The 23,089-nt window shown below is 38.2% G+C and overlaps 1 protein-coding gene across 1 annotated transcript in view; it reads left to right on the forward strand.

Annotated features, from left to right (window-relative positions):
- MGAM (maltase-glucoamylase) overlaps positions 1-15,575 on the forward strand; it is a 187,251-nt gene extending 171,676 nt beyond the window's left edge. Inside the window, exons 70-71 of the mRNA XM_070266033.1 lie at positions 9,006-9,179; positions 10,495-15,575. Of these exons, the coding sequence (XP_070122134.1) occupies positions 9,006-9,179; positions 10,495-13,932 (3,612 nt within the window). The 3' untranslated portion in view covers positions 13,933-15,575. The remainder of the gene's footprint in view (positions 1-9,005; positions 9,180-10,494) is intronic.
- The last annotated feature ends 7,514 nt before the right edge of the window (positions 15,576-23,089 follow it).

Consider the following 23,089-nt stretch of genomic DNA (forward strand, 5'->3'; position numbering starts at 1 on the left):
TCATTTGTGCATCAAGTTGACTAATATCCCATTATCAAGGCAAGGTCACATGGCGAAGGCCAGAGACAAAGGTGAGGTAGAATACCCCATTCAGTGAGGGAGGGTATTGCAAAATTACATGGAAAAGGGTATGGATAGGGAGGGGTGAATAACTATTGATTGAAACAATTATACAATCAATCTACCAGGCATGTTAAATGATTCCATGGATGATCTATATAATTCTAATTAGCGTAGGGGGATCATTCTATGTCAAACCTGGAATTTCCTTCTCTATAAGTTTTACCTATTGATTTGAACTAAGGAATAGTATAGCACAAATCTATTGTGTGTTTTCTACATAACACTGCTTCAAGTCTTTGAAGATGTCCGTCAAATTTCCCTGCTGTCTTCTCTTCTTGGAATTATACATCTCCAGGTTACCTTTACAATTCCTCTGCTTTGTGCTTATACTGGTTTCCAGATCTGATTATTCTGTTTGGACTATGATTAGTCTACATTTCTTTTAAAACATGGTGCCCAGGGTTGAGAGAATATCTTAGAGCTGCACTATCCACTATGGTAGCCACTAGCCACATGTGGCTATTGAACACTTGAAATTTGACTAGCCTACTTTGAAATAATTGAAAGATTATAAAATATTTCAATAATATTTTTATATTGAATACATTTTAAAATAATATTTTGGATCTGTTGGGTTAAATAAAATATATTTTCAAATCAATTTCTCCTGTTTCTTTGTACTTTTTAAAAATGTGGCTTTGAAAAATTTAAAATTACATATATGGTTTGCATTACACTTCTTTAGGACAACATTGACTTTCTACTGCAAAACAGACAAGCCAAAACCTCCGTTGCATGCAACAATAACAATTATTTAGCTCTTTGCCTATTACCTCTTTGTAGCTAGACTCTATTTTCTTATTGTTATTGCTGCACATTGTGTTAATTTTTTAAACACATGTATCAGATGTTTGGTACATATAAATCTCAAGGTCAGCTAAAACCCTCAAATTATTTTTTTTTTATTGAGTTCATAATAGTTTATATCAATGTGAGATTTCAGTTGTACATGATTTCTGGATTATCACCACATAAGTGCTCCCCTTCACCCCCGTGCCCAGCCCCCACCTCCCTTCCCCTGGTAACCACTGAACTCTTGTCTTTGTCCATGTGTTTTCTCATATTCCACATATGAGTGAAATCGGTGTTTGTCTTTCTCAGTCTGGCTTATTTCACCTAGAATAATTCCCTCCAGGTCCTTCCATGTAGTTGCAAATGTGATGATTTTGTCTTTTTTTATGGATCCATAGTATTCCATTGTATGTATATACCTCATCTTCTTTATCCAGCCATCAATCAATGGGCACTTGGATTCTTTCCTTGTCTTGGCTATTGTGAATAGTGTTGTGATGAACATAGGGGTGCATATGTTACTTTGGATTGTTGATTTCAAGTTGTTTAGGAAGATCCCCAGTAGTGGGATAGCTGGGTCATATGGTAGTTCTATGTTAGTTTTTTGAGGAATCTCCATACTGTTTTCCATAGTGGCTGCACCAGTTTACATTCCCACCAGCAGTGTATGAGGCTTTCCTTTTCTCTACAGCCTCTCCAACATTTGTTATTTTTAGTCTTAGTGATTATAGTCGTTTTAACAGGCGTAAGGTGGTATGTTAGTGTAGTTTTGATTTGCATTTCCCTGATGATTTGTGATGATGAGCATCTTTTCATGTGTCTATTGCCCATCTGTATATCTTCTTTGGAAAAATATCTGTTCATAGACTCTGCCCATTTTTTGATTGGGCTTTTTGTTTTTTTATTGTTCAGTTGTGTGAGTTCCTTACATATTATGGAGATGAACCCCTTATCAGATATATGATTTGCAAATATTTCCTCCCAATTGGTGGATTGTCTCTTTGTTTTGATCCTAGTTTCTTTTGCCTTGCAGAAGCTCTTTAGTCTGATGAGCTCCCACTTGTTTATTTTTTCTTTTGTTTCTCTTGTCTGAGAATATATGGTATTTGAAAATATCTTTTTAAGTTTGATGTGAAAGAGTGTATTACCTATATTATCTTCCAGGAGTTTTATGGTTTCAGGACTTATCTTCAAGTCTTTGATCCATTTTGAATTTATTGTTGTGTATGGCATGAGATAATGGTCTACCTTCATTCTTTCGCATGTGGCTGTCCAGTTTTCCCAACACCATTTATTGAAGAGACTATCTTTTCTACAGTGTATGTTCTTGGCACCTTTGTCAAAGATCAGCTGTCCATAGATGTTCAACTTTATTTATGGGTTTTCTGTTCTGTTCCATTGATCTGTGTGACTGTTTTTGTACCAGTACCATGCTGTTTTGATCCCTATGGCTTTGTAGCACATTTTGAAGTCAGGGATTGTGATGCCTCCAGCTTTGTTCTTTTTCTCAGGATTGCTTTAGCAACTCAGGGTCTTTAATTGCCCCTCTGAATTTTAGGATTCTTTGTTCTATTTTTGTGAAGAATGTCACTGGGATTCTGATTGGGATTGCATTGAATCTGTAAACTGCTTTGGGTAGTATGGACATTTTAACTATATTTATTCTTCCAATCCATGTGCATGGAATATCTTTCCATTTCTTTATGTCTTCTTCAATTTCTTTCAATAATGTCTTATAGTTTTCAGTGTATAGGTGTTTCACCTCTTTGGCTAAATTTATTCCTAGATATTTTATTCTTTTTGTTGCAATTGCAAGTGGGATTGTATTCTTGACTTCTCTTTCTGCTGGTTCATTACTAGTGTATAGAAATGCAACTGATTTTTGTAAGTTGATTTTATACCCTGCCACTTTTTTCTGTAGTTGTTGATTATTTCTAATAGCTTTCTGGTGGATTCTTTAGGATTTTCTTTATATGGAATCGTGGCATCCAGAAACAGTGAGAATTTTACTTCTTCCTTTCTGATTTGGATACCATTTATTTCTGTTTGTTGCTTAGTTGGTCTGGTCAAAACCTCTAGTACAATGTTGAATAGGAGTGGTGAGAGTGGGCAGCCTTATCTTCTTCCTGTTCTCGGAGGGATAGCTTGCAGTTTTTCCCCATTGAGTATGATGTTGGCTGTGGGTTTGTCATATATAGTTTTTATTATGTTTGGATACTTTCCTTCTATACCCATTTTATTGAGAGTTTTTATCATAAATGGATGTTGTCAAATGCTTTCTCTGCATCTATTGAGATGATCATGTGATTTTTATTCCTCATTTTGTTAATGTAGTGTATCACATTGATTGATTCGCAGATGTTTACCCATCCCTGGGTTCCTGGTTTAAATCCCACTTGATCATGGTGTATGATCTTTTTAATGCATTGCTGTATTTGATTTGCCGATATTTTGTTGAGCGTTTTTGCATCTATGTGTATCAGTGATGTTGGCCTGTAATTTTCCTTCCTTGTGTTGTCATCAGGTTTTCGTATCAGGGTAATCTTGACCTCATAGAATAAGTTAGGAAGTGTCTGTCTTCTTCGATTTTTTGGAAGAGTTTGAGAAGTATAGGTATTAAATTTTCTTTGAATGTTTCATAGAATTCTCCAGAGAAGCCATCTGGTCCTGGATTTTTGTTTTTGGTGAGGTTTTTGATTATTGTTTCAATCTCTTTACTTGTGATTGGTCTATTCAGATTCTCTACTTCTTCTCAATTTGGTTTTGGGAGGTTGTATGAGTCTAAGAATTTATCTATGTTTTTCTAGGTTGCCCACTTTGTTAGCATATAGTTTTTCATGGTATTCTCCTATAATCCTTTGTGATTCTAGGGTATCCATTGTAATTTCTCCTCTTTAATTTTTAATTTTATGTGTTTGAGACTTCTCTCTTTTCTTCTTAGAAAGGGTTTGTCAATTTTGTTTATCTTCTCGAAGAACCACCTCTTCACTTCATCGATCTTTTCTGTTTTTTTAGCCTATATTTCATTTATTTCTGCTCTAATTTTTATTTTCCTCCTTCTGCTGACTTTAGGCTTTGTTTCTTCTTCTTTTTCTAATCTATTGGGTGTAGTTTAAGCTTACTTATTTGAGACTTTTCTTGTTTGTTGAGGTAGACCTGTATTGCTATAAATTTTCCTCTTAGGAATTCTTTTGCTATATCCTGTACGAGCTGGTATGTTGTGTTTCCATTTTCATTTCTCTCCAGATATTTTTTGATTTCTTTTTATTTTTTCAGTTATCCAATGGTTGTTCAGTAGCATATTTTTTAGTCTCCACATGACTTTCCTAGCCTTTTTCTTGTAGTTGATTTCTAGTTCCATAGCATTGTGGTTGGTCAGAAAAGATGCTTGATATAATTTCAATCTTCTTAAATTTATTGAGGCTTGCCTTGTTTCCCAACATATGGTGTATCTTTGAGAATGTGCCATGTGTGCTTGAGAAAAATGTGTATCCTGCTGTTTTTAAATAGAATGTTCTATATATATCTAGTAAGTACATTTGGTCTAGTATTTCGTTTTAGGCCACTCTTTCCTTCTTGACTTTTTGTCTGGATCATCTATCCGTTGATGTAAGTGGGGTATTGAGATCCCCTATGATCATTGTGTTGTTATTAATATCTCCTTTTAGGTTTGTTAATGGTTGCTTTATGTACTTCAGTGCTCCTGTGTTAGCTTCATATGTATTGATAAGTGTTATGTCCTCTTGGTAGAATGTCCTTTTTATCATCATTTATTGCCCCTCTTTGCCTCTCATTGTCTTTTTTATCCTGAAGTATGCTTTGTCTGATACGAGTATGGCAACACCTGCTTTCTTTTGCTTACCATTTGCTTGTAGTATCATCTTCCATTCCTTCATTCTGAACTTACGTTTGTCTTTAGAACTGAGATGTGTTTCCTGGAAGCAGCATATTTTTGGGTCTTTTTTTTAATCCATCTAGACTTCTGTGTCTTTTTATTGAAGAATTCAATCCATTTACACTTAGAGTGATTATTGATATATGGGGGGTTAGTACTGGCATTTTTTCTCTTGTTTTCCGGTTGTTCTATATTTCCATTGTTTTCCTTCCCGTGTATTTCTGAATGCCACTTCAGTTTGGTGGTTTACTGTGATAGTTTTCTCTTTGTTTGTGATTTGTGGCTCTGCTCTGATTTTTTTGTTTAGTGGTTACCATGAGGTTTGTATAAAAGATCTCATAGATGAGATAGTTCATTTTTTGATAGCCTCTTATCTCCATTGGCCTAAGCAGCTTCCATCCTTTTCCTCTTCTCTTTCTGATTGATTATTGTCACAAATTGTTGTTTTCTGTGTTGTGAGTTTATGACTAAACTGACGTGTTTATAGTTGTTTTTGATGTTTTCCTTCCTTTGACTTTTGTGTTATAATTATTTACTCATTTATTCTGATACAGAGCTACAATTTTCTGATTCTATCTGTCTATTTATCTCCTTGCTCAAGGTTTTGTAAACCTTTTCCTTTTTGTTACAGGTAAGAGGGCTTCCTTCATCATTTCTTGTAAGGGATATCTGTTGGCAATGAACTCCCTCAGCTTTTGTTTATCTGGGAAAGCTTTTATTTCTCCATTGTATCTAAAGGATAGTTTTGCTGGATAGAGTATTCTTGGCTGAAAGATTTGTCTTTCAGTATTTTGAATGTATCATTCCATTCTCTTCTAGTCTGTAAAGTTTCTCCTGATAAAGCCACTGAAAGCCTAAAAGGGATTCCTTTGTATGTTATTTTCTTCTCCCTTTCTGCCCTTAATATTTTTTCTTTGTCATTGATTTTTGTCAGTTTTAGTAGTGTATGCCTTCGAGAAGGTCTTTTTGCATTGATGTAATTAGGAGGTCTATTGGCTTCAAGTACTTATCAATCCAGTTCTTTCTCCAGGTTTGAGAACTTCTCAGCTATTATTCCTTAGAACAACCTTTCTGCTCGTTTCTCCTTCCCTTTGCCTTCTGGAATACCTATAATCCTTGTGTCACTTTTCCTAATTGCATCAGATATTTTTTGAAGAATTTCTTCATTTTTAAAAAATTTTAGTTATTTCTCCTCCTCCACCTGAAGCATTTCTATATTTCTGTCCTTTATTTTATTTTATTTTGAGGAAGATTAGCCCCAAGCTAACTACTGCCAGTCCTCCTCTTTTTGCTGAGGAAGCCTGGCCCTGAGCTAACATCTGTGCCCATCTTCCTCTACTTTATATGTGGGACACCTGCCACAGCATGGAGTGCCAAGCAGTGCCATGTCTGCACCCAGGATCCGAACCAGTGAATCTCGGGCCACTGAGAAGTGGAATGTGTGCACTTAACCACTGTGCCACCAGGCTGGCCCCTATTTCTATCCTTTAAATCGCTAATTCTGTCCTCCAGAATGTCAGCTCTATTTTGTATGGATTATAGATTTTTTTAATCTCATTAATTGTATTCTTCATACCCAGAATTTCTTTGGGCTTTCTTTTTAAGAGTTTCAATCTCTTTGGTGAAGTATTCCCCTGCTCATTAATTTTGCTCCTGAGCTCATTGAACTGTCTTTCTGAGTTTGCTTGTAACTCACTGAGCTTTTTATGATAACTATTTCAAATTCTTTTGGTTGCTTTCTGGAGACTTGTCATTTTCCTTCTGCTCTGAAGTGTTAATGTAGTTTTTCATGGTGTTTGATGAAGTGATCCTTTGCTGGCACATTTGGGGTAGTACCAGGTCGCTGATTCCACCTGCCACCACTGCGGGGTGAGGAGGAGCTGTTTTCTGATCCCATCCCATCTGTGGAAAGTTTTTTGGGTAGAGGTATGCTGCATTTGCCTGGGCGGGCCACAGCAGCTCAGCAGGTTGTGCTCACATGGGCAGGATCTCTGCGCTGGGTGGGCAGGTCAGTCGCCATAGTCAGGGCCTCTCTGCTGTGTGCTACATGGGAGGGGCACTTACATGGGGAATGAGCTGCCACTTGGTGGTCCTGTGTGCTGCTGTGCTCTGTGGGTGGGTGCACCTGCTGAGCAAGTGAGGTGTCTTCTCACCTGCTCTGCACTAAGTGTGGTGGGCACCCATGAGAGGGCTGAGCCTCCACTCTGTGGATCCCCTGGGCATCTGTGCTCCACTGGTGGGGGTGTCTTTTGAGTGGGTAGGGTGCCTTTTCGTCTGTGCTGTGCTGGGGGGGAGGGGCACGTATGCAGTGCCTGAGTGGCTGCCACTTAGTATAGAGCCTTCCCATAGGCAGGGCTGCTGCAGCATGTTGGGCACTCCTCCAGGCTGGGCTGTAACTCTGAAAGTGTTCACACAGGCTGGGCTATCCCTGCCTCCTCCTACAGTCACACATGGCTGCTGTGCAAGGATCCCTGAACTGACTTGCTGCTGCCAGGGAGACGGAGGGGTGTGCTTACTTATTTCCATTAAGTAATGCCTCCTGGGGATCCAGTCCACCCACCTTCAGAAATATAGCTGTGTGGATCTCTTAGAAGTCCTATTGTGCTATGCAGAGAGTCATATGCTGGTTAATGAATGTCCATTTAGTTGCAACTTAAAGAGAAGAGACTGAGGGAACAACTCACTCTGCCATGACGCTGATGTCACTCAGAATTTTGTTTGTTAATAAAACTGTTGATCTAGAAGTCCTGGATTTTAGTTCTATTCCTACTGCTGACTAGTTATTCCACCTAAGGAAGACACTTCCATTGTTTAATCTATTTTTTAATTATAAAATGTTAGATTTCCCTTAAATAGCTCCTAACTCTAAAATTACATTCTTTTGTTATTCCAAACTAGTGATAAATGGTTTCTTATTTCTATATGATATTTGATGGAATTTTTCCTAAATATCGGTGGCTTTAAATGAAAGAAAGTTTTCAACTTTTCTTGGGGTAATTATTATCAATGGTGTGCTGGCTGGTATGGGGTTATGGAAGTATGGGGGCTGATTTGTAGCACATGCTAATTTCTGTGGTGTAAGTACTCCTATCATTTTAGCCAATTTCAAGCTATCAACTGGCTTGTAAAATTCCAGCAGTTTAACAGTAGGCTCTCCCAAATCAATAAGAGCTAGCTCTAGCACACCCATTTGCTTCAAGTTATATTTCTTTCTCTTCATTTTCTCTTGATTCTGCTTGACCAATTAGTCACAAAAGTCTTGGTCATTCTCCATAATGTCAGTTGAACATATTTTTTTGTTTCTACTTTTGCCATCGGAGTTGAGGAGCTTTTAGCTTCGTTCTACTGCAACTATCTCCTTGATTTATTGTATAAAATCTTCATCATCTTACCTTATATGCTTAACCAGTCTTCTGTTTGCTCAGCACCAGCTACCATAGCCCTTGCACTCACTGACTGTGCCTTTGTTCAATGTACCCCTGCCTCCTATTCCCTCTCCCATTCAATTTTATAAATCCTATCTATCCTTTTAGGACTTCTGAAGTTCCATGTCCTTCTTAAGTCCTTTCTTGACTACCTTATTCCCATAGTGATTTTTCCTTTCTATGAATAACTATAACAAATATTCACTATGATTTTCATTTGGGCCTTAATCATGCACCACCTCATGAGTTATCTCACATTATTTTAACCCTTCTATTGATGCTTAAACAGTTCATGATTTAGGTAAGTTCCTGTATGTGTTGCAAACTGTCCCTACTCTAAAGACTATTTGCCATAATTCTTTCTTCACATTGTGTTAACTCATGCAGTACTATGCATATAGGCCCGTAATGATTCCAACAAATCTATGTCATTTAGCTGTGTGGCCTTGAGCTGCTCCCTTCATTTCCCAGAGCCCAAGTTTCCTCATCTGTAAAATGGTGATAATGATGCTTTCTTTGCAAATCATTGTAAGAATTACTAATAATACACGTAAAATAACTTTCATAGTGCTGATACATAAACCTATTTTTGGCATCATCAAATTTATTGTAGCAGGTACCTAGCAACTATGTCTTCATGAAGTGTTTAATTAAGAATAAAAACATCAAAGCAGTACCATAGTAATTTGAGGTTTCTTAACATTGCAATATGGAATATAGTCTATCAACAGATGTGTTACGTATTTTTTCTCTTTACACATTCTTTATAGAACATATTGGAAATTCAGACCATACACAATAAGTATTTGAGTGACTTGAATCCACTGAAAGTTGGATATATTCGAATCTGGGGGATAAACTCTATGTTTGTGACACAAGTGACCTTCACCTATGACAACCAGCAATTCATGGAGACAAATTTCAAGAGTGACCCTTACACTCAGGTATGTCTCAAATTAATGTTATCATATCATAAGTTAATTTTACTATTCTGCAAAATTATAGTCGCTATTATTGTCATTGTTATATTTACTTATATTAAAAAGTTTGTAGATATGTGCAATAGGTATGTTCCTGAAAAGCTGTTGAATTGTATTGTAAAATACACATTACCAGTTCTCCCAGTGTAGTCCAGGGATCAATGATCAATAATCTGATGAAGTCCTTTCTATGTATTTCTCAAAGAAATTGTACTATATGTTAAGGTTGGTCTTCCAGGCTAGTGTAACAAAACTTACTTCCGTGGCAGAGGCTAAAACAGGGAAAGAGTGATTCCCTAAAATTGTTGGAGATTTTCCTGCTCCTTCATGAAATTACTCAAATCCTTGGCCAAATCGATAGATCTTGTAGGTGGGTGAAAATTGGCAGTAAACTGTGGCAATCATTAAAATGAATATGTCCCACCTGTGGTGTGAGATAAAATGATTTGGTTAACAAAACAGAGTGATGTAAATAACAGACCCTAGTACACCCTCTAGTAGGGTCTGCTTTAGTTAACACATCCAACTAATTGGAAGACAAAATACCAGTAGAGTTATCAAGAGTAACCACAAGGGAAAAGTATCCCACTTTAGAACACTGGATCTATCACATATAAGGATCCTGTAAACCATAGGGTGTGGCTGAGAAAAGTAAAATTGAGTAAGTATAGTTCCTGTTTTCTAAAAGGTAAAAAGAGTGCCTTGCTGGTATTTGGATTTTGGAAAATGACCCTCTAAACACTCAAATAGATTCTCTATAATTTCTTCTAGTTCTGTACTTCAAAGCAGTTTCCCTGGACTATTGAGTTCCAAACCACCCTTTGCAAGTAATTACTGTTGAACGTTTGAACACCTTCTTTTTGGGAAACTTTGTAGTATATCAGATGCCTATTATGTGACAGGCACTGGATTAGGTGTGGGGATGGTGAAAACATGAAACCAGCCTGTTCTCAGCAAGGTTAAAATCTACTGACAAAGCCAAAAGATTTTTATAAACATTGGTTTTAATCAAAGCTGCAAATACTTGTGAGCAATGTGGTTCTGACTAAATGAAGTGGACAGAAAGAGATTTCCAGCACAGGGATTATGCACAGAACATCTCTCCATATTTATCTGTCTGGAATCAGCATGACCTGAAAAGGAATCTTCATATGTTTCTCTTACTCTCTTGGAAAAGAATGAATCCAGCATTTTTTGTTAAATTATAATTTGAGGTATGACATAAATGTAAAGTTTAAGAAGTTCTAAAATACCAATTTTCTCTCTTCTTTTCTGGCAGACACTAACTATTCAATTGACTGACAAGGATATCAGCCTGGAAAAGTTAACTGAAATTACTTGGATGTATGGTGATCCTATAGTTTTTACTACACCCGTGACAAGTACCTTCCCAATGAGTTCTCTACATCCTTCTACATCTACTACTAAGGCTACCACTTCTGAGACTATTATCACTAGTTCTGCTAGTACAAGTACTCCTGCTGCTAGGACTACTACTACTCTTCCTATCACAACCCCTCCTTTCCCAACAAGTACTATGGAAGTTACAACTAGTGCTACTGTTCCTATTACCACTGTGCCTTCCTCAACAAATTCTCCTACTGCTAGGACTACTGCTACTCTTCCTATCACAACCACTCCTTTCCCAACAAGTACTATGGAAGTTACAACTGGTACCACTGTTCCTATTACCACTATGCCTTCCTCAACAAATACTCCTACTGCTACTCTTCCTATCACAACCCCTCCTTTCCCAACAAGTGCCATTGAAGTTACAACTAGTGCTACTGTTCCTATTACCACTATGCCTTCCCCAACAAATACTCCTACTGCTAGGACTACTGCTACTCTTCCTATCACAATCACTCCTTTCCCAACAAGTGCCATTGAAGTTACAACTAGTGCTACTGTTCCTATTACCACTGTGCCTTCCTCAACAAATTCTCCTACTGCTAGGACTACTGCTACTCTTCCTATCACAACCACTCCTTTCCCAACAAGTACTATGGAAGTTACAACTGGTACCACTGTTCCTATTACCACTATGCCTTCCTCAACAAATACTCCTACTGCTACTCTTCCTATCACAACCCCTCCTTTCCCAACAAGTGCCATTGAAGTTACAACTAGTGCTACTGTTCCTATTACCACTATGCCTTCCCCAACAAATACTCCTACTGCTAGGACTACTGCTACTCTTCCTATCACAATCACTCCTTTCCCAACAAGTACTATGGAAGTTACAACTAGTGCTACTGTTCCTATTACCACTGTGCCTTCCTCAACAAATTCTCCTACTGCTAGGACTACTGCTACTCTTCCTATCACAACCACTCCTTTCCCAACAAGTACTATAGAAGTTACAACTGGTACCACTGTTCCTATTACCACTATGCCTTCCTCAACAAATACTCCTACTGCTACTCTTCCTATCACAACCCCTCCTTTCCCAACAAGTGCCATTGAAGTTACAACTAGTGCTACTGTTCCTATTACCACTATGCCTTCCCCAACAAATACTCCTACTACTAGGACTACTGCTACTCTTCCTATCACAACCCCTCCTTTCCCAACAAGTGCCATTGAAGTTACAACTAGTGCTACTGTTCCTATTACCACTATCCCTTCCCCAACAAATACTCCTACTACTAGGACTACTGCTACTCTTCCTATCACAACCCCTCCTTTCCCAACAAGTGCTATTGAAGTGACAACTGGTACCACTGTTCCTATTACCACTGTGCCTTCCCCAACAAATACTCCTACTACTAGGACTACTGCTACTCTTCCTATCACAACCCCTCCTTTCCCAACAAGAACTATGGAAGTTACAACTAGTACTACTGTTCCTATTACCACTATGCCTTCATCAACAAATATTCCTACTGCTAGGACTACTACTCCTCTTCCTATCACAGCCACTCCTTTCCCAACAAGTGCCATTGAAGTTACAACTGGTACCACTGTTCCTATTACTACTATGCCTTCCCCAACAAATACTCCTACTGTTAGTGGTACTAGTAATACTATTTCTGTCACAACTACTTCTTTCCAGACTCCTCCCACCACTCTAATTCATACTCTTATTTCTACTCCTAACTCTACTCCTCCTAGCTTGAGCACATTTCCAACCAGTAAGACATTTACTACTGATTTAATCACTGATTTTACAACACCTACTAACGCAGACACCACTCATCTCAACACCATGGATACACAAGGTACCATGATGATGGATGCTATAGTTGCTACTACCAGCACCACAAATAATACCAGGAGTCCAGATACCTCCAAAGATAAATTCACTGCACATACACAACCTGCTACAACTGATTTTATAAGCATTTTCCCCCCAGAAGAAATAACTGCTGCCTCCCTTAGCACTATTAATACTGCAATGCTAACTTCTACAAATCTGGGCAGTGGAACCTCTCCCGTCGTAACAAGTTCAATAAATAGCCTCACTACAGACGGTACAACAGTAAGTACACTTAAATCTGCAGATACTACCATTGCTATAGCAACTGTTACAGACACATTAGTCTCTGCTACCCAGGACCTTATTCACTTTCCCCCTTCCACTGAAGATGTTAAAACTGCCACCACAGACATCACACAGCTCACTACTCCCCATTCTTCTCCTACTACAACACAAACTTTGAGCCACACAACGTTAATTTCCACAAATTTTTCTAATCCAGCTTCTGTCAACGCTACTAACACAAGTACTACATCCATAACTATGGATTCAGTTACTAGAAATATTTTAGATAGTACCATTTCAAGAAACACAAACACAAATACAGGCTTCACCACAGTTACTATGATTACAAATGCTACTCCTGTAGAAACTACCACTCAGGTCACTTCAGCTCTGCCTCCTACAGGCACCCATGGTGCCACCACCACAGAAAATGAATCATTAATGGGACTTACCAGAATCATTACCATGACTAATCCTCCACATATCCCTACTAATGCTTTAAATACCACATCCATTGGCACTGGAAATAGCACTATACCAAGCACCACCAATGTAAATATTACCAATAAAATAACTGGTGTTACCAATATTATAAGCACTCCCACTAGAGATAGCCCAACTACTGTTGATGGCAGCATGACAACTATTCCTATTGTGAGTAATTTTTCTACTACTACAGACCCCAAAATTGCTATTACTCAAGACTTTGCCACTTCCCCACGTACCAACACTACAGATATTGAATCTACTACTAAAGCTACAGGAAATGCCATTATAGCATACACCACCACCATCACTACACATATTTCCAGCACAAAAACTACAAATTCAATGAATACTTCTGACACAGTCCTTACAAACACTTCCATTCCAAGTACCACTGCCGTTTCCTCCACCAACACTATAAACAGTACAGGGCATGAAGTAAATATTACTGATGCAGATAATGTCAGCAGTGTTTCAGGTAACACTACACACATTTCTATTCCAAATATCACAACAGCCTCTGACGGGTTGATGACTGCTGTTTTAGATACAGCAATCCACCATCTGGTAATAACAAATTCTACAGCTAGTAATTTATCTATTATTGCAACTAATGCCACCACAGATGTTACAAATATTACCATACATGCTTTAAATACTACCACTCCTGATAGGAAAACAATGGATGCCTCTGCTACTGCATCTACTTATATTGCAAATGTTGTAAATGCTACTATAGTTCCATGATTATTACTCAAGGCAGGATAACTACTACAGATATCTCTTTAAAACAGTTATTACAGATATAGAAAAATCAATGAACAGATAATGATCTTACACTACATAAGTTTTCACAAATATCAGCACTAGCTTTTATAGAAATGGCTACTCCAAGCACTGTAAACATTACAGATATGTCTAAAGATGCATCCATTACTAACTTTATAAGTGTGATTAAAGAACCTGTGGAATATATACTACTATTTTTTAAATTATAATTATAAATCCTGATGCTCCATAAATTGAACTACAGATATTTTATATATCCTTGCTACAGACTTCACAGATAATTTTGGCTTCTCAAATAATACCACATTAGGCTCTGTAAATACTATTGCTTTAGATGTAGTTATTAAGTTAACCTGACTTGTTCTTGGGTTTTAGAACATAGTACTATAACTGAGAGCACTGGTGATAACTGGCACTCAAATAACCACTATAACAAGTTATTAATATATAGTAGACTATTTAACTAGTAATAATAAAAATAGCACTTTATTTTCCTGTAGACTTTTCCAAGTACCATGGCTACCAATACAGTAATTTGCCAGTACATGTACTGAAAGTATTATCGCTTCTAAAGAGATCCTTACTGTAGCTAAAGATATAGAAAATGCTCCCATTGTGTATCTTGTATAAATTTTGACTCCAGGAACTGAAACAATTCAATTAGGAATATTATATGTTACTTTTACTATCATAGAAAATAAAAATATGATTATAGATGCTAAAAATATAACTTCCCAAGCTTTGCAACCATTACTTCCATAGGTACTGATACTCTGACTACAGATTTGATAAGTACTTATGTTTATAGACATTAAAAGTACCTCCAGGAAGTTATAATTAATCTTACTTATGAAATACTCTTAGGCTCTTGATGTTACTACTAATGAATGGATTCATTTATGTTGCTCTACTCTTCTATAGACCAGAAATCACTCAGATGGAGATGAGTGTGTAAAGATATGGCGTAGGGGAGACATCTCTGCTCTGGGATCAGAGTTCTTAATCTTATTTGCTTTTTCTTTTATCTCTTCACTTTTCCCTTGTTATCTTACTGTGCACACCCTCCTTTAGCGTGTTGGGACTTTCAGCTTGTTCTTGGTCTTTCATATCCAAAGTCACCATTTATCCTTGATCTATTACTGTCTTAGATTACCCAGACCCTCATGAATAGACTCGTGGTCATAACCAAATATAGCCAGTTGGGTGCTATTGAAGGCTTAGCCCTAGGACAGTATTCTCAAAATGCAGTCTGGGGACACATGGGAGGCCCCAAAACTCTTTCTGGGGTCCACAAGGTCAAATCTATTTTCACAATGCTATTATGTTGTTATTTGCCCTTTTCACTCTCATTAGTTTACAGTGGCATTTTCCAGAGACTCTGTTCTGTGTGATGTCACAATAGATGAATATAGAGACAAATACAACAGTCTAGCTGTCTTCTAATAAGCCAGACATTAAACAGATTTACAAAAGATAAAATAATGTCATTCTTTTCACTATTATTTTTTGCTTTGGAAAATAGAATTGTTTTTCATAAAAGTGTATTATTTATGTTAACATTTAGTTGATATGTTGTAATTTTTCATGAATGAAAAAATAAATATTTTACAAAATATTTTACCAATGATGCAATTTTAATTTTTAATGAAGTAATTGTTAATAGATATAACCCACCTAAACAAAGCATAAGGTCTTCAATAAATTTGAATGTAAAGGGGTCCTGAGGCCAAAGAGTTTGAGGGTCATTTTCCTAGGGTAACAACATCCTAGTTCCACACTCAGGTCCTGGTCAAATACTATACAGTCAGCTTTCAGAATCTATTACCAACCGTGGACTGAAAGGACTATGATGGTTGCATCTGTACTGAACATGTATAGATTTTTTCTTGTCATTATTCCCTAAACAATACATTATAGCAATTATTTACACAGCATTTACATTGTATTAGGCATTATAAGTAATCTAGAGATGATTTAAAGAATATGGGAGGATATGCATAAGTTATATGCAAATACTATGCCATTTCACAGAAGGGACTTGAGCATTGGTGGATTTTGGTATCCATGCAGGGGCATGGAACCAGCCCCTCTGTGGATACCAAGGGACAACTATACTGTGAACTTCCCAGCACGTGGGGACTCCAGTATCTGTGGCTTAATGTTCTTAACGCCACATGAATGTCTACCAGCTACTATGAACACATTTGCACAGCCTTCTGACCTACTACCGCAGCTACACTATGTCTGGATGCCTTGATGGTGTTCCACATGAGGGGTACAGATTCATCAGTTAGTTGCACTTGCCTTTTGGAATCTGCCCACAAGCTACAGTCCTCTGAACAAAGTTGATAGACCTTATATCAGAGTATATAAGTCTCTTAACTTGATCTTCCAACTCAAAATAAAACAAAACTCTTAATTGTAAACTGTGTCAGTGGACTTGGTCATAGATTGCTTCACTTGTAGCTTTACTGGGGGAGCCCCAGTGCACCTGTTTTGTTGGCATCACTAATCCTGATATGGGACTAAGTGCCCTGTCTCCCAAGGCACAAGGGATCCTGCTGCCAGCCCACCACACCAGGGCATATTAGTTGGCCAAAGGCTTTGCTTAAAGCACTTAGGATTTGGAAAACTGAGGATGAATTTGTTGAAAGGGTCATAGTTCTGCAGTAACTGAAATTCAATCCCTTTGTATATATAAACCAACCATAATTGAAAGTACAGAACTTTGAAAAGGTAAGCACTCTTGAAAAAAAGAACAACAACTGCAAAACTTAACTAGAGACATTTGAAGAAACTTGAGAATTTAAACTCAAGAGTCTATGCACAAGATGTGTTCCTGGAACCAGGTTCAGAAAACCTGGAGAGGGAAGAGGTCAAAGCAAATATCAGCTTGCTCCATCTGAGTCTTGAGCTTAGCAGGGTCCTGTGCTTACATCAGACCCTAATGCGTCCAGGGAACTCCGTGGGACCAGGTCTAAGAGCACAACTTGCTACCAGATGGTGCAGGAACGACTGCTTCCGGTGGACATTCCTTTCCTTTTCTTGTCTCAGTTTCCTCATCTATAAGGGGTAGTAACCATCAGAACTGCAATTGTACATCGAAGTGCATTTTCAATCTGCTAAATGTTATAAAAAGGTTTATTATTATTATTATTACATGATTCCCTGAGAGTTCTTATATCTGTTTAAACTTTTTCTTTCTGCTGCTCCTTGGGCTTCCTGATAGTAAAGCAGTTTCTCCTTAGTGCTGGTGCTTTATAAAAGGGCTACGCTGAGTCTCTTTTTCAAACTGAAGTTTGAAAGAAAACTTTCTCCAGAGGTCTCCAGCGTGTCTAGTATCTCAAACTGTGCTTCTAAGGGAGCAGGTTTATTTTATTTTTTTGAGTGAGAACAAAATGTTTCATTGCTAAATTAAATAATGCCCATCTTTCCTCACTTTACAAAAAAGTTAATGGATATAATTATCTCAATTTTATGTTACCTTTCTATAATGTTTCTTAAGCTTTTATAATCGCCGCTATTCATATGTTGCCTTCCAGAGAGCTCTAGCTGAGAACAAAATGTATGAACCAATAACAGACAAGAAAAATTTTGCAATAGCCAATAGAGTTCATATGGACAGTGTGTGTATGTGTGGGTGTGTGTTCATGCATGTTATTTTATATGGTAAACACCATATTTTCTGCCAGTAAAATTTTCTCTGATTTGTATGTTGAAATTAAACATATCAGTGTTTTGTCATGTTCTGCAGAGAGCACTGTTATTTGATGGTGACTCACTGAATAAAAGCGCGTACTACAGCTTGGAGAGGCTTTGGCTTACCTCCTGCTCTAACAGTGAGATGTTGAGTTTTGCGACATTCTCCCAAAGGTGACTTTTGTCCACCCTCTGCAATAAGGTGTGGACAGGATGATGGTTGTTCTTCAACTTACCTGCACAAGATTATACTTCTATTCACTTAGGTTTTGTCTAAATAATATATACATGTTGAAGTATTTATTGAAATAAACCATACATATTTTACAATCACACCATAGTGAATGGCGTGTGAGGTGAGATGGGGTTGGTACTCGACTGGGAGGAGCAAGCAGCAATGTCCCACGGCTGGAGGTGTTTTGATGGCACAGGGTGATGGAAAATCTCTGAAAAGTTGGTCTCAACCTAGGCAGGGGCTGACTCAGGGCACAAGATGCTCAAAGATCTTTAGGAAACTGCTTTCGCCCAAGGCTATAGTATTATCATATGATAATTACAAGAGTAATACAAAGTATTCCACTTTCAAATTAGCCTGGAGATTATATTTTTCTTCCTGGCAAGTTTTAATTTATGCTTTGATTATAACAATTCTCATGACCTCTATGAAGATATATATTTCTAATTCCAGCTTGAGAAAAATTTAGTCTTTTATTGAATTATTTAAATAGATGGCAGACTGTGTGATGGATGCAACACAATTTTATTTCCCAATATATGCCTGGATAAAAACACACCCAAGTTGGAACAGACTTTGAGGACTATGTAGTTTAAAATTTGCACCTCATAAAGCAGTTTCCTCTAAACTCTTTCCAATCCTCATCAGCGTCTGATTAAATACTTCCTCAAAAGGTTGCCCATTGAATTGTTGGGCAGTATCCAATTTTTAAAATACTTTTCCTGGTACAGAGATCAATTTTGGTTCCTCAGGGGTCTACTCATGAGCTTTAATTTTATATCTTAAATCTCTCTGATGCCTTTCAGCTTTTTGATGGTGGCTGCTATTTTCCTAGTAATCATTGAAATTAAATCTCTCTCTTTCTCAAACATCCCTCTCATGACATATAGTTTTAAAAAATGCCTATTTACTTTTATTTAAATGTTGCTCTCTTGTAGCTATTTAAATAATTATCTATAAAATTCTAGTGATTTGCAGCTCTAAGAAATACATGTTATTATTCACTTGTTATGCCTGATAGCTGACATTAAGCCAAGGGTATACTGTAGCTTGCAGACTGAAAGTTTTCTGCTCAGAATTGTCAAAAACTCTTGCTTGAAAAAACTAACATTTTTCTAAAATTTTTTGTCCAACTTACTCTATGTGTACCTTTTAAAAAAATATATTTCCTTCATTTTTCATGCTGACTTTGTGTGGATCTTGTGCTGGTTTCTTTTTTAAAATTAACATTTTTATTTTGAAATAAGCTTGGAGAAAAGTTGCAGGAATAGTATAAAGAACTCCAGCATACTTTTCACCCAAATTTCCAAAATATTATCCCTAAATTATAAATTATTCACCTTCTCTCTCTTTTTCCTTTTCCCTCTCTCTCTCTCTCACGCACACACGCGTATAATTTGAGAGTTTGTAAACAAGATGTCTCAATGTCACAGTATGCTCTGGTGTGTATTTCCTAAAACACAAGAACATTTCCTGTATAACCACAATATAACCAGCCAAATCAGGAAATTAATGTTTATGCAATACCTAATATCTAATATCTAATGCACAGACACAAGTCAAATTTCACCAATCATCCCGATAATGTTCGTTATAGAAAACACAAAACAAAAACAATAACAATAGCAACAAAAAAGAATTTGGCCCAGGAACACACATTGCATGCTGCATTTAATTGTTTACTTGTATTTTTGTTTGTTTTTTAGTCTCCTCTGCTCTGGAACTATACCTCAGTCCCTCCTTTTCTTTCATGATTGTGACATTTTTAAGATTACAAGCCAGCTATTTGTAGAATATCCCTAATTTTGGATTTCTGTAATATTTCCTCTAATATTTCATTGAGGCTATAAACTTTTGGCTGAAATAACACAGAACTGATGCCGTGTCTTTCTTGGTACACTATATCAGGAGCCACATGATGTCTATTTTTCCATTATTAGTGATGTTAACTTTGTTTGAGGTGGTGTCTGCCAGGTTTCTCCACAGTAAAGTTACTATTTTTTCTCAGAGTAATTAATAGGTAAATTGTGAGGAGACGCTTTGAGGGTATGAGCTATTTGATTCCTTTTCTATTTGTTTTGTCAACCATTGATGATTCTTGCCTGAATCAATTATCACTATGAATATGTCAAATGGTGATTTTCAAACTTCACATTCCTTCTATATTTACTACTTGGCGTTATAAGGACTCTTCTTTATTTGTTATGTATTCTTTGAGTAATACTTGGTAAATAGCCATTTCTTTGAGCCCCCAAAATGTGCCCCTTCTCTGAGATCCCCACATATCCTCACAATCCAGCAACTAAAAATCTAACTCCTGGAAATGAGGAGGCTTCCAGGACTCTTTTTCACTGGTGTCCACTCTGATTGGTCACTGCCTGTGCCATGGCTTAAATGTGTGAAGTCAGAATGTGACTCCTCCCTGTACAGGAAATGGACTAGTCAAGAGCAACTGAACTTCTAGTTCAGTGGTCCTCAATCTTGCATGCACACTGGAGACATCTGGAAAGTTTAATAATTTGCTATTGCCTGGACTCTACGCCCATCACCTAGGTGATTCTACTGTGCAGTCAAGGTCGAGAGCCATTGTGTTAGTGGAGTGGCAGAGTTGGAGAGTCTTCCTGCTCAGTCTCAGCTGACTGTGTGGTAGCAGGAATGTGGACATTGATGAGAATTCTAGCAAATAGTGATAACAAACTAAGTTATCAGCTTCATGAACGAGAGAGAGTAAGAGGCAGACAAAGAGAGGCAGAGAGAAGGAAGAAGGAAAAAAGAAGAGGAACAAGAGGGCAGAAGAAGGAGAAAGAAGAGAAAGAGAAGAGAAGGGAAGGGAAATGAGGAGAGAGAGAGAGAAATGGGGCAAACTAGGAGAGAAATGGGATAAAGCTAGGTAAAGGACGTGTTGGAATTCCTGCAACTTTTCTATAAATTTGGAATTGTACCAAAATACTCTTATTCTGCAGGAGAGACCAGATTCATTGTAAACATTAGCCTGTGGTTCTTCTTGTCATCACAGAACCACAGAATAAACTAATAAGGGAATAGATTTTTATTTACCCTCTACATTTAGTATGGAGTCTTGGGTAGAGGAGGTGAAGTGGAAAAGGAGTTACAGTCTCAGGGTCACTCAGAGCTGACCTGACCTTAGACACTCCTAAGGGATCAGGGATGACAGAGAGGTCCAAGTGACAAAATATTCTAGGAGGAAGTTGGGGTCATCCCTTTCCACTTCCACTCTGAGCACCTTCCTCTTCAGTGTTCATTAGGCCATGATAAAGCACATACACTGGAAAAAACCTTGAGGTCATCTAATTAAGGCTCCTACCCCATGCAGGAATGTTCTAAAACATTTCCCAGGCAGTGTTGTTCTGAGTTCTCTGTCCAATAGACACATGTCCTTCTCTATAAGTTGATATAAATATGGTTCCTCTCTCAAGGCAGTTGGGAGGAAATGATGGATAGCACTGGGAAAGGCTCAGAGGTGGATAGTGTGAGCCCAAGGAGGAAATGGCTACCGAGAGGCTTGTGGAAGCTTGACCACAGCTCCACAAGGGCAGGTGGGGAGCTTGTGTCATTTCCTGTTCCTTTTTGTAGCTCCTATTCTGACCTAATGTCAAGCATGCAGATGGTGCTCGGTGAATATGTGCATGATCACTAAATGCTGAGGTCAGGAGATGGAGAGAAAATAAAATGAAAGAAGGAAGACTAAATGAGAACAAGAAATTGGAGGGGGACAAAGGAGAGAGTAGCAGTGCCTAGGAACCACTCTGGGCCACGAGCTGGGCAAAGGGAGCCATTGGAAGATTTTGGCTGCAGAACCTAAGGGTGGTTGCCTAGCAGGCTGGAGCTCAGCCTAAGCTCAGACTAAGGCAACAGCACAAACCCATGGTTGGTGTCTGAAACCAGCCAGAAAGTATGTTTTGTTTTTAACCTGAAAGATTGGGGTTGAAAGAATTTGCTTGGAGGGACTTTGAGTAATACAGATTGGAATAGAAATGTCAGACTTGTTCATTAATTTGTCAATGAGAGAACTGATCTGTTCTGCTTGTTTTAAGTGTCTATCTAGATCTCGTCTTTATCTTTGTTTCCTCATGTAACAGAAAGTAATTTGTCTACTTCAAGTAGCTGCCAAATAGCATCAACCATGTTTTAAGATTATTACCTAAAAGGGAAGCCTCCACTTCCTTTGATTGGTGACAACAGAGACACGCAACAGTGAACACAGTCAATCCTCTGGCTTCAGATGAGCCTAGTTGTCTTTGCAATCATGAACCTTGATTTAAGGACAGCAAATCCCTCTGCTCACACATCATAAGGCCCGGAAGTGACCCCAAGCACTGAAAAGATCTAGCACTGAGACTGCAGGAGCTGAAAATGAACACCGAGGATTCTGTAGAATCTCAGAATGGAGCATTTAGAATTCTCCAGGGAGAATGACAGTAAAGATAATAGGCTTGTTGCCTCCCACACACCTCACCAATCCCAGATGAGGGCTATTGCTCTGCCAGGAACAGGGCTATGATGTTAGACCAATCGCCCCCTCAAGCAGTGGCAAGGAGTTTGCTGAGGCCAAATCCCTGGCTTCCAGGGGATTAATATCCCTCTAAATATCTTGGGATAGCCAGGGTAAACGTCCCTACCTGAGGATATGAACAATGAGCAAGGCAATTCATAGACCAGCATCATGACTTTACACCTCAAAGGACTGGGTAGTGCAGAGCTTCTCAAGCTCAGAAGACAGAAATGCTCCCAGAAGCTCTCAGAGCAGCCACCAGCACTGGCATTTTCTGGCAACTGTGGTTGCAAACTGCAGCCTGACTCCACAGGCCACTTGCACGTAGTCCTTGCTCTGTCCGTGTGGATCTCCTTGACATGCTTGGGGCTCCAGGGCTAAGGACTCTCTCTCTCTACCTTGCCTTTGACTTGTTCTCAGAACCCAGTTAAGCCTGCCTGGTGAGTTATGCTCTCAACACGTGGTGACCTGAGTGTTGAGAGTGTGACAGTCGGTGAGATAAACAAAGATCAGCCAACAGTGGAGGCACCAGTGAAGAAAGCAAGGACTGTATTAGATGTTGCATTTGGGGCAGTCAGGTTCTCAAATGCCCTCTGGATGCCTTATACTGGGCCATTCAAGAGACCTCCCAGCTGCTTCTCCTGAGCCAAAGGAAAGAGATGGCAACA

The sequence above is a fragment of the Equus caballus genome, chromosome 4, assembly GCF_041296265.1.
Source record: "Equus caballus isolate H_3958 breed thoroughbred chromosome 4, TB-T2T, whole genome shotgun sequence".
NCBI lineage: Eukaryota > Metazoa > Chordata > Mammalia > Perissodactyla > Equidae > Equus > Equus caballus.